Source organism: Drosophila novamexicana, unplaced genomic scaffold, assembly GCF_003285875.2.
Source record: "Drosophila novamexicana strain 15010-1031.04,08,12 unplaced genomic scaffold, DnovRS2.1 tig00000008-arrow-pilon, whole genome shotgun sequence".
Classification (NCBI taxonomy): Eukaryota; Metazoa; Arthropoda; class Insecta; order Diptera; family Drosophilidae; genus Drosophila; species Drosophila novamexicana.
Genome location: NW_020824765.1, coordinates 6,082,501 through 6,095,413, shown reverse-complemented (window position 1 = coordinate 6,095,413; position 12,913 = coordinate 6,082,501). Strand labels below are relative to the sequence as shown.

The 12,913-nt window shown below is 36.7% G+C and overlaps 1 protein-coding gene across 1 annotated transcript in view; it reads left to right on the top strand.

Annotated features, from left to right (window-relative positions):
- The first annotated feature begins 593 nt into the window (after nucleotides 1-593).
- The window catches only part of LOC115764027 (probable serine/threonine-protein kinase yakA), a 24,591-nt gene continuing 12,271 nt past the window's right edge, over nucleotides 594-12,913 (top strand). Inside the window, exon 1 of the mRNA XM_030706862.1 lies at nucleotides 594-719. Within this exon, the coding sequence (XP_030562722.1) occupies nucleotides 594-719 (126 nt within the window). The remainder of the gene's footprint in view (nucleotides 720-12,913) is intronic.

Sequence of the window (12,913 nt, the reverse complement as noted above, 5' to 3'; positions counted from 1 at the left end):
CCCATTAAAGCTGAACAAACAAAGCAAAGCAAAACTGCGGCAGCACTCGCTTGATGAATTACAGCCATAATGACGCATCATTATGCCCGACTAATTGTGGGCAGACCGAGTCGTTTGTAAAAGTCAATTATCATTGGCATTGAATGCGCCAGCAGGAATCAGCAGGAATTGTGAGGCTTTGCCAGACGGGCCAGGCTAGCAATCCGATAAGCATAGCTGAAACCAAAAGCTGAGTATCATAAATTAGAGTTCCAGATCTCGCAACAGCAATTGATTATGCCGCCCATATAACGCAAATAAGTAGATAGATTTATATATAATATATGTGGATGTGGATGTAACATTTATCAAAATCACGCCGAGCACTGGTCAAAGGCAGATGTCACATTTAATTGGCTTTCACAGGCGTTTGCACCGTAATAAGCTATTAAACAAACGCAAAGCCAAAAGCTGAATTCAACGCATTGAAATATAATTGAGCTGACACCAATACACAAATATACACACACACACTCATACTCATACTCACAGTATGCCATAAATAACGCGACGACTTCCGTTTGCCATAAAACTGATGCGCGCGACAAAGCGAAATGGCGCCCAGCAATGGCGGGGCGCTGTTTCCGCTTATGGGCGACGACAGGCGACAAGGCGATCAGCAGCATAAACAACAACAACAACAACAGCACGTGCGAGTCCTGAAGAAGCCAGCCCAAATCGTAAATTTCAATCAACACCGTCCAACTGAAACCTATACCAAAAACTCAATGACAAACAGCCGAATTCCTGTGAATGGCCCATCCCCAACCCCGGCCAACCTAGCTACAAAACGACAGGCTCTAGTCTTTTTGCGCCTGCCACGCCCCAAACGGCGACTTAACTCATGTTTTATTGCTGCAAATCCCATTTTTGAGCTTGAATGCTGGCAATAAAAGTCATAGAGATTCTTCCCCCACAACTTCCAATAACAGCAACTCGTCCCCTATCTCTAACCACCTCTGCCATTGTTGTGTGTTGATGGCCTTGCTTCATTGACAACACAAAATTTGTTGTTGTGCTTGGTTTATGGTCTAGTAACAGCAGCTGAAAACGTTAAAAAAGTGGAAGGATGAAAATGAGACTTGCTTAAAGCCAAAACAATGTAAATTAATTGAGCTTTTAGATTTTATATAAATATATTTATTAATATTTATTTATATTTATTTATGTTTATTAATGTGCTCTTAAGGCTCATCTTTATTTTAGTGCTAAGCAACTGATGCTGACAGTGTTGGAAAACTCAAATAAGTTTAGTGAAACAACTGCGCGTTTTTCTTAATTTCATAGTTTGCCTTAAGAGCGGAAGATCAGAACGTTGATGCACTATTCCTATAGTGTTCGTGTAGTGTTGCAAAACTCGTTTAACTGAAAGAAAGTATGTTTAATCAAGTGTTTATAAACTTGCTCAAAAGCATTTGTTACACTGTCCAACACTTAATTCCGACGGTTTCTCTTAAGTTTTCATTAACTGTACTACTTTTTAGCTATCTGGCAATGAAATGTACTCTTTAGGGCTGACAACCCCTTAACAAGTTGTGGCAATAAAAAGTCGCGCAGCAAGGAATTGGGGGCAAGGAATGTGTGTGGCAATATTCTCGTAAATCATTAAAAGTTCACTCGTAAAATGCGGACCTCAAGAGCGACCAAGTATACTCAATAAGCCCAGCTGTATGAGTAAGTGGGTCTGTGAGAGAAAGTATTTATGTGTGAGTTCGGGTGCGTGTTGAGTGTGTGTGTGTGCGTGTGTGTGTGTGTGTGTGTGTGTGTGTGTGTGGCAATGGCATTGTGCTGCCTCTCAGCAGTCATCTTCATGGCAATCGTCTGTTTGCCATAATAGTTGTTGTCCTTGTTTGCTGCCACGGCTGAGCAGGTTAATCGAAAAACTTTTACCAAATAATTCGAAAATGTTTAAATTGGCATTTAAATGGCAACGCAACCGCAGCAGAATCTCCGACCTTCAACAGACCCCAAAACCAGGGCCTAATTTAAGGCTCTGTTCTTTATTTTTGACTAATTGTTCTTGTTGTTGTTGCGGCTGTTGCTGCTGCTGTTGTTTGGGTTCTGCTTTGAACTTTAAGCTGGCTTTTAATAGCTGACAAGCATCATAAAGTTGAAAGTTAAAACATAATCAAATGTTTTGAATACCATTTTTATGCATATAATAATATGTTGCATGAGCTCTACCTTAACAAAGGCCTTTTACGGGGCATTAAAAATACAAACGGTTTTATCAGACAATTTTACGGATCATAACACAGCGCATTGGGCATAAAAGCTGGAAATATATATCAACCTAATTAGCGCACATCAATCACACATTACATAATTGGGAGTTTTTGTTTTAGTGCGTTTTGTAAATTAATGAAAAGTAGCCGCAAAATTTACGAAATTGAATTGCAACAAAAGGAGGCAAAATGTATGGGATAGTTATTAATAGCTCGAATTGTCTATCAAAAATATTTTATCAAATATACATATATATATATGTATATATATATAAATATACATATCAGCCACGATTAGTGCTGTAATTTAATTTAAATTAGTGCAAAAATAAATGAATACGTTTAGATTGCCAAATATCATCTATTCAAATATTTATCAATTAGGCAGTTTTGGTTTTTTAAAAATGGCCAGCTTACATTTTACATGAGCTTATTTTCAGTTTGTAATTTTGCGCAGTTTTACATTTTGTGTTAATTTAAGTTTTTAAATTTTGAGGAAAATTATTAAATGAAAGGAATTATGCTATCGCCTGTTAGTTAATTAAAATTGCCAAACTAATAGATTATTATTTACTTCAGCAAGGTGAGTTGCAGGTATATATGCACTTATTAAATTTGTTCGCATTGCGCGGATTTTAAACATTTGCCTTAAATGATGACAAAAATAATACAATAAATTCATTGAGGGAATCTTATTTAATTCACAATTTTTTTTTTAAATTTACAATTGTTGACTTTTAATAATATATTATTAGTTATTATTAGCTACATTTAAAGTTTACTTTTTAAATTAAAATTAATAATATTACATTTTTGTTTATTTCAAGGAATATATTTATAGAAAGATAAAAAGCGAATATTTCTAATATATAAAAACAAGTACACATTTAAAAGTATTTTTAACAATCTGCTTTGAGCGTCAAATTGGTCCTGAAATTATAGTTTATATATTTCTAGATTTATTTTTATAAATATATATTTGCACACTTGCTCAAGGGCAGATATCAAATGACAAAGAGGCGGCTCGCGTAGTTTTTAGCACACACACTTTGTGTATCTGTATTATATGTGTGTGTGTATAAACATTTATATTGCTCAGCCTACGCACATGTACTGTAGTACAGGCATATTTATTTGCCTACCCACTTGACCCTTTTTTATATATTTTTATGGGCAAACAAAAATTTTTAGCTGCCACTAAAATGAGTTAGGACCCAGCAGCGCAAAATCCGCCTTATTGTTTGTGACGCAGGCAGACAGTAAAGGTTTTTATAGATGCCAACACGAGTTGCGAGTGCCCGACAAACTGTGGGACAGTTTGGCATAAAAATGCTAAATATAAAACGCAGCAGCCCAAGCATCAAGCCGAACTGCATAATGCACTACAAGCTGAGTTTGAGCTCAGTAAGAATATAAATGCTTGCCTATTAGAGTAAATAGTAATATGCAATTGCCTTGGCTCTGCTTGACAGAACAAATCCCATTTAATAGCCCATGGACTTAAGCTACTCTTTAAGCGCATATCAACAATTTGCAGCAATGGCAGCTCACAAATATTTTTACGTATTCCGTTTGTAACCCTTGCAAAACGAGCGGCACATAAAAATGTACAGAGTACTCCTATTATATTATTTATAAATCAAAATCACGCACCGCAATTTCGTATGTGACGCTTTGTGAGCTAAGCCATATAATCTGACATAACAACAACACACTTGCACGCACACATTTGCACACACACACACACACACATATAGTGCGTTTGGTCTCTTCATTTGCAGATAAATTCATTCATTTTCATTTGAGTCAAATTTCCGTTTGCTTAGCCGCACGTGCTATGCCTCATATTTTGCTTCTGATTGATATTATATTATATGCGAGCATTTGGCCGGAAATTTTTTGGCTTTTATGGCCTGCGGCCACATTGCGTATACGCAATATTTGCCTACACATACATAGATAGATTTATGTAGTTTGCGCTCAAATATAGTTAACAACTCCATAGTTGGCAACAGTCGGGCATTTTGCGCTGATTAAGGCGTAAAGCTGTAATTAATTATCACACGATGACAATGCATTTAACATGCTGTGTACAGTGCGAGTAGTTTGAATAGCACCAAGTGAAAGGACATAGGTTTTGCATGTGTGCTGCCTTATTTACAGATATATCATTTTATATGCAAGCTCTCTTGTTTTCTTTCTCCCTTTGCTCTCTTTCCCTATTTTGTTTTTCTCTCGCTCTAATTCTCTCTTGATCTTCCCTTTTATATTCTTAAACAGTGCCTTTCCATGCGATTCTCATGATAGACAGCTAAGCTAAACTAATTCTTTAAATATCATTTTGCTTATGAATAAATTTGAAAGGCATTTAAATATAGCCACGCAGCTCTTCGCTCAGTATATATAATACGTAATACATAAGTTTCTCATTAATAGAATAATTCTTGCCGCAGTTCTAAACTGCTTGGAACAGTTAATAGTAAAATGTTATGTTCACGCAAATTTCACGAATGTATATATAGTTTTTAAGACGGCACTATTCGAGTGACGCGTATTGTATGCCTCATACGCTACACTTGAAAGCTGTTAAGAGTTTGGCAAAGAGTAGATTTAAATTGTGGATGCTGCTTTGCCACTGTGCAGGGTTTCTAGTAGCCCATCATCTGGTGCTGTTTTCATGTCTGGGCTGGTTTTTTTTTTTTTTTGACATTGCCAACAATTACAGCAGTGAATATAAAATGTATATATATGAAAATATTTCCAGCTGCGCGAATGTAAATCAAAATAAATTGCAAAATCACGAAACTAATTTAAATGTCATGCAGCTTCCTAGTGCTGACAGCCATTGTTAGCAGCTAAAGGACACACAGGACGCACTCAGCACGTGCCCGTGCTAATGAAATAACACATTTATATATATATATGTATATATATATATATATATATATATATATATATATATATATATACATACACATGTGTGTGCGTAAATTTGACAGTTGGCATTTCGTATATTTATCCGCGCAAGTCTGTTGCACTTCAGTCCCATGTTCTTAATGGCGTGCCTCCGCTCATTAAATTATATCGTATGCGTATATTTCTACTTATAAAACTGTTCCTCCTGATAGACTGACTGACTGACTGACTGATTGATTGATTGGTGATCAAAGCACAGCACAAGCCGTAGTTACCTTATATGATGATCACATTTTTCAAATCCAAATTCAGCTGAGATACCAGGCGAACAAAAAAGCCCAGCAGGTAGACACACAGAACATTTTATTTTAAGAAATACATTGCACACTTGCATTTTTTTTTAACATTTTGTTTGATTTATTTTAATTTTTAGAAATAATATACTTATAAATTAAAATTCTCATACTGCGTTATGGGCTTCTGCTCTAAATAAAATTTCCCTTCAATGTGTTTTTAAGGTATAAATTATGATTGTAAAGATTCTACACTTAATAATAATAAACATAAAAAAAAATTATAAGTAACAACTTAAATTAAATTTGTGTGCATATTTGCAAACTACTTATTCTGCTGGTAAGTCTAATATACAAATTTACAAGGGTGACTATATAAATCGGTCTGGGAGACCGATTGGGTGAGACCTTCACAATCTCCTCCGCGGTCGTACTCCTCCAATTGTTCTTCAGGGTTGCTGAAACACTTGTGATGTGTTTGTCTAAGTGCAGCCCTAAGTATTTTTAGCTGTTGTGGTGCGTCACCAATAAACCGCGCAGGAATACTCCCAGAATATCCCTCCGAAGCGCATAATGTCAATATTCCAACGCTTGGCCCACATTTCAAATTTGTGAGGATATTGCTGCAGGACGTCAGTAGCTACGTAAACACATGATGGTAAGATTGTGTGGAACCTCGGCATCAATTGTAGGCTCAGTGGGCATGTTTGACTGAGTAGAGCGTGGGCCCCAACACACTCCCTTGACCGGAATCGGGTTTTATTTGGCGAAAAATGAGTTTTTTTCCGAAATCGAAAAACGTTGATGGCATTCGATTCAATGGACCTCCGCGAGTAACCCCTCCCAATCTGCCCTCTATCGGGCTTTATTTGACAGAGATATCACCACTTAAAGTTTCCGAAAAACATATGTGTGGTTGACAAAGAAGTAAAGGAAGGCATTGCATACTTTTGTGGTGACCACATAATTTTCTTGATCCTATCAGAGTTGCTTTTCTACAGCATACTTTTGGTCCGCGTATAAAAATAAACCATTCACAATATACACCTTGCAGAAATATTCATTAAATATTAAAATGGAAATAACTCAAATAAATACAGTCCGATTTCGGAATGATATGCCTCTTTCTACTCGTACGGATGCCGACCATCGATTGCCGCCCAAAAATCCACATTCTAAGAGATGACCCAAATTGACCAAAAATACAGTGTAACCATCACGTTTTTTTCGAAAAATTAGTTTTTTTCCGAAATTGAAAAACGTTGATGGCATTCGATTCTATAGACCTCCGCGAGTAACCCCTCCCAATCTGCCCTCTATCGGGCTTTATTTGACCGAGATATCGCCATTTAAAGTTTCCGAAAAACATGCGTGTGGTTGTTCACATAGAAGTAAACGAAAGCATTGCATACTTTTGTGATGTTTACATAATTCGCTTGAGCCCATTAGAGGAGCTTTTCTACAGCATACTTTTGGTCCGCCCATAAAAATAAACCATTCACAATATACACATGCAGCAGTTTTATTAAATATTATAAAGGAAAAAACTCAGTTTCAGTTTGATATCGAACTCTTTTAACTCGTAAGGATCCCGTCTGGACCGTTTACGTGCGCATTTTGCAGGTATTCGCTCCTCTAGGTTCACCAGGACTATATCAATTGTATGGTATGACCAAGAATATGTGGGTCCACTAGGTACCGTATCGCTAGGCGATGATGATGGCTAAAAGAAAAAGCATTCATATTCGTGAGGACGTTATCTTTGGATTACGAAATCAGACTGCATTTATCTCTATATACAAAACTGTTTGTCCTGACTGACTGACTGACCGATTGGTGATCAACGCACAGCCCAAACTACGAGGCAAGATCAAAGATTTGGTGGGAGACGTGTTTCACAGTTTTCGCAGTTCTACCTATGAAGTTAATAAATACCTGTTTCAGCCATATTGGAAATTTCACCCGTACCTGTGGTAAATTGGTGGAAATCGTTTGTATGAAAGTTGTTTGTTTACCGCCCGATCAGTTCCACCTGCCAAGGCCCGGTTATACCAGCTAGTATATACATATATATATCACTCAGAAATCGGAGTATATATATATATATATATATGACTTGTATCGGTCCTGGTAGTTGACGCTTTCGTTCCCGCAATTCGCAATCCCGAACTCGTTTTGGTCATTTTTCATTTGGCACTGAACACGCGCCATTTTCGCAGCCATTGGCTAAAAGGGAAATCGAAATTAAACTGTCCAAAGGCTGCAGCTGAAATTTACGACCTCTTCGTGCTAAGCGACCAGACAAGCCCCCCCCCCCCCCTCACTTACCCTCTTACCATATTCATCTCTGTTTGTCGTTGTCTGAACTGGGTTCTGCCGTTTGTGCGTCCTTTCATTTGCCCGCAAACATCCGACCCAGTGAAATGACTTTGTGGCTGCCTTTGCATAACGTGCTGGCCAAAGAAAGCGACCAGCACGGAGAGGCACGTGGAACGGTCGCCTGGTCGACTGGTCGCCTGGTCCGGTGGTACATGCGTCCTTTGGCGTTTAATCCTTGCCAGGATTTGCATTGCTGCATTGGTCTGCCCTCTTGATTTTTGGCCACTCATCGTTGCGGCCGCATGAATGTTAAATGCGCATTTGTTTTCCGGCACACCAGAAAGCCATGATTATTTTATTGAGCAGCTGCTCAGCCAAAGTTACGGCTATCAATTTCACAATTTATCTTAAAATTTCTATCAGAAACGGATATTGTATGTATTTTATGTTTTTTCTTTTATATCTTCCTGTGTTTGACCACATTCCGATTATTCGACGAGTTGGCATTGACATTTTTGTTCGCAAATATTGCGCAACTGTTTTTGGCAAAAAAGTTTCACGTCCAAAATAATAATCCCTGCCCACCGACGCATCGCCCACACTAACTGCTCGGCTGAACAGCTGCAAGCTGGGAAAAACATTTTCTTTCGAATACAGGCAAAAATCTCAACTAGCTGCAGTTATGCGGATTTTTTGTATGCATATACGAGTTTATATGTTCGTTTGTGTAAGGGTATGCGAGGTGTGCTCGACAAGTTTGTAGAAAATTGGGAGATTCAAGAATTGTTGATATCAAGAAATATTAAAAACTGAAATTTGCAAAACAAGGTCAACAAAAGCTTCTTAGATTTTGATTTATTTTTGAACTCTGTTAAAATGTTTGCTTTAATATATTTTACTTAAGTATGCTCGGATATGTCTCATATGAAAACCGAATACATAAGCACTTTTTAGGGCGTGTATTTTAACTATTTGAATCTTCTTCTTCTGCTTTAAATACATCATTAATCAAATACTTTTCCAGATATCTGGCTTGTGTAAACTGAAACTTAAAGCCGAGTTTATACAGTTAGGATATCTAGAAAATTATTTTAGCTACTATAAAAATTTGATAAGCTCTAAATTTGTTAATTCATTTCGTTTATCAATTAATAATATTTCAAAGAAAATGGACTTTTATTTAAAATTTTAAAGTGATTTTTATATTCACACATATTGAGTACACTTTTCGAGCAGCCCCTGCAAATTGCATTCGTCTGCATTGCATGGGCAGAAACATGTAATATACTAAAAAAAAACCTCACCTCTTCACCCACTCTATAAGCCCCGCTCTGTGTCTCTCGAGTGTTTGCTGGCAACTGTTCGCTTCGGTGCACGCACAAATTGCCACTCGAACGGCCGAGCTACCGTTATCCACACACGCACACATCTCTATCTGTATCTGTACATGTATCTGCATCTGCATCTCTATCTCTATGTGTATCTGTGTCTGTATCTATGCAATCTGTTTGACATGGCATGTAAATAACACTAAGCACAATGCTATATTATGGCTACTTGGTCCACTTGGAAGTCATGCATAATGCCAAAGTAAACCAAATTTGAATTGTGGAAGGGTTTTCTTCTTTCTTTTTTGTTATTTCTCATCTCAATTCCAAAGAAAGTTATTCGTATAAACTTAAGTAGCAGCCACACACAAACACACGCACAATGGACTTTTCAGCATTTGACAGTGTATTTATGTGTCAGTGTGTTTATTTGTTGACCACGTCCAAAGCTAATAAGAAATGAAAAATAATATAAACAGGATTCACAATCATCTCATAAGAGCTACAGATATCAGGTTTTATAATATGGTTCGCAGCCATCGAAATACAAATACGTATTCAGATGCTTCGAAAAGTCTTCACAAATCTTTTGTGAAATTTCGTCAAATTTTCAACAGCTGCGCTTGAACCCATTTAGAAACTTAAGATCGAATTGTTGTTGTTGATGCATACACGTCTTATATATTTTCCAGAGAAATTCTACTTCAATCTGCAATTGCAGTTAATATTTGTTGGCCCATGTCTTCAACAAAGAGCATGCACTGGAAATTAGCACAGTTCGATGCATTTTGAGACCAAATGTTGTGTATTGTTGGTTGAAGCACCTCACCACAGCCCCAAGACGACAAATTGTGCAACATACGATACAACTTCTCATCATACAGGCCACAGACACAAACTAGCGATGGCCGTGTGCCTCGATTCGCAAACTTTCTTTACTTCTTTCTTTATAGTACCTTTTGATTTTTATATCTGTATTAGTAAATATGTGTACTATCATGTCAGCAATCATTTACAATCTGTTCGTGTTCATATAATGTGAGAGACGTGTTTAGTTATATGAACTCGTGTTAAGTCGTGATCGGTACCGTTTGCTAAACTACAGCCCTGTCATCAGATATCAGGCTGTCTTGTGCATGCTTTTCCCACAAAGGAGAACACAGACGCACACACCACAAGCACAACAACTGCCCAAACACGAGCAGGCAGGAGGATTTCAATTGCAATTTGAGTTGCTACGGGGTGGGTTAGGCCATTAAGTGTAGGAGCTGTGGCAGAGCCATAAATAAAGCAACCGGAAGTGTGATGCACATAATATTTATTACTGTCAACGCCTGCAATAAAACTTTCGACAATCAAAACGAAGATGCAGACGTAACAAAACAATTTGGCAAAAGCAATGCCGAGAAACGAGCACAGAAATATAAATAAATAAAATCCAAAAATAATGTCAACAATTGTACATCTCACTTTGTTGGCCTAAACAAAAAATTGTTTGCAAACTGCAAAAGTGTAATTGCAAAAATTTCTGTCACATTGCGACAGCTGCTGTGCAACAAAGTTCCGGAAACTCTCATCCAAAATTGTGGCTATTTCCTATGTTCAACTGATTGAAATGCTCTCACACACACATGAGCTTCTACCCAAAAAAGAAACAAGTGACAAATTGTTGTAAATACTAAGCAAAGTTGCATAATGCCCCGAAGCAATGCGACTGCTTTTTAAACACGCCTCACGAAAATACACTTGTACACTGTGAAAAAATGTTGATGATCTAGGATCATGATTATATGAAAATCACATCAAGTCAATCAGCGAAAAATCTTGCTTAATTTACATTTAATTTAAATAGACCCCATGACAATTTGTCTTATGTTTAACATTCGATTTGGGTTTTGCATATTTCTTTATCTAAGTATATGTTACACTTTAATTAATTTATTTGTTTTAAATTTAAACTGAACTTTTAAATATTCCTTCATTTATTTATTTCTTATTTTTGTTACACTTTTTAAAAGAAAGTATGCCCGGATTAAGCATAGAAATATTCTTAAAAGAATTTGCGTGCTTCGTATATAATATTTTTAATGGAAGTACAAGACTTGAATAAGGCGCTTTTATCTTATATTCAGACATTTTGAAATATAAAAAAGAGTTTTATAAATCAGTAAGAGATATGCTTAAAACACTTTTATTCTCTTAGTTTGGATTGCTTTAAGAACTTTGTATGGAAATGTGTTCAATTTCTTGAACAAAGTGCTGAAGATCTCTCATTAAGACATTTCAAAATAAAATATAAAAATTGTTAAAATCAAAATATTGGTGGTCAGTTTAAGAAATTATGAGCTTTGTCGGACGCTAACAAGGTTTCTTCTCGTAGTGTAACCGGAAATAAAGAAATTTTAATTTTGAAAATTGATTTAGCACTCTATACTACACTATATTTATTTCCACTCGTGTTTGACTTATCTTCATTTTGAAGGAGCATGTTTTGGTATAAATCCGCTTCAAGCGACACTTGACAAACTGAAAGGAACTTAACTTAATCAATGGGAGATTAAACTTTTGCATTGAGCCAGTGTCAAAGCATCAATTTGTCATCGAACCCAGCCAAGAGCTGGGGTAAAAGCAATCACAGTGCCAAACAGAGCAACAACTACAACAACAACAACAACAACAAAATTGTATTGTGTGCTCGAATTATGAAAATCCTCCCACCCAACAGCTACGCACAAGCTGCCAAGGCAAAGGAAATAGCAGGAAAAGGCAACGTTGAGGAACTTTTGTCATATTTTGACATATTTTAATACGAGTTTATAAGAAACCCGCCCCACTCCCACCAACACGTTACCCCCGCCCCAACTTGCCGAGTCGTCAGCACTTGAGTTGTGGCCTGGAGGCCGTTTGACAGTTGGTCAACTTTAATTTGGTATGTGGATAAAACGTGTTAGCCCTTTTACTTGGCAGCCTTTAACCAAATTTATTGTAGCCCGCTTTCAGGCGCCGTTTCCCCAGCGACCAAAAAGAGGCAGTAAATTTAATAAATAAGTAAAGATGCCAGACTTATTTCTCACGGCGATTGTTGTTGTTGTCTTTGTTGTTGTTGTTGTTGTTGTTGTGGTCTACCTCAATCAAAACATGTCGCATACAATAGCGAAGCGGCCCCAATGCGTCGTCTATCAACAGTGTCTTCAATAATTTTTCACACACACACACACAGGCAAGCTGTACTGTCACACTGTCATGTCGTATTCCCGTTAGGCACAAAGGACCAAAATTGCAAATAAGAAAGAAATACACGCATATCACAAATAAAAATAAAAAATAACTGCTCTGCGTGAATAAAGTGGATAAACGAAAATATTTTAAAAGACGCACATTCGATACTCTAACCAGAAAATGTGAGCAACAACTTTAATTTTAGCCCTTAAATAATATATGGAAGTTTTCTGGTTCTTTTTAAAGTAATTACTATTAATAGAGTAACTAGAGGTAATTATTATGGTAAATGTATGTAAGAATTATATTTTAGTTAACATATTTAATAACCCTACTTCAAGTGTGTTTGTAAATATTGTAATTAGCCAGGTAATTATGCTTTCTGTTTGGTACGTCAGCAATTTGTTGTTTTGTTGTTTGTAATATATAAGAAAATATTAACTCACAATCAGCAAATGCAAATTATAAAATAAACTGTTAGTTGGCTGGCAATCACATTTCCATTACAAATAATTGAAAACTTGAGAAACTGTTATGCTATGTAATTGTGTTCACAATTCTTGATAATTATAAT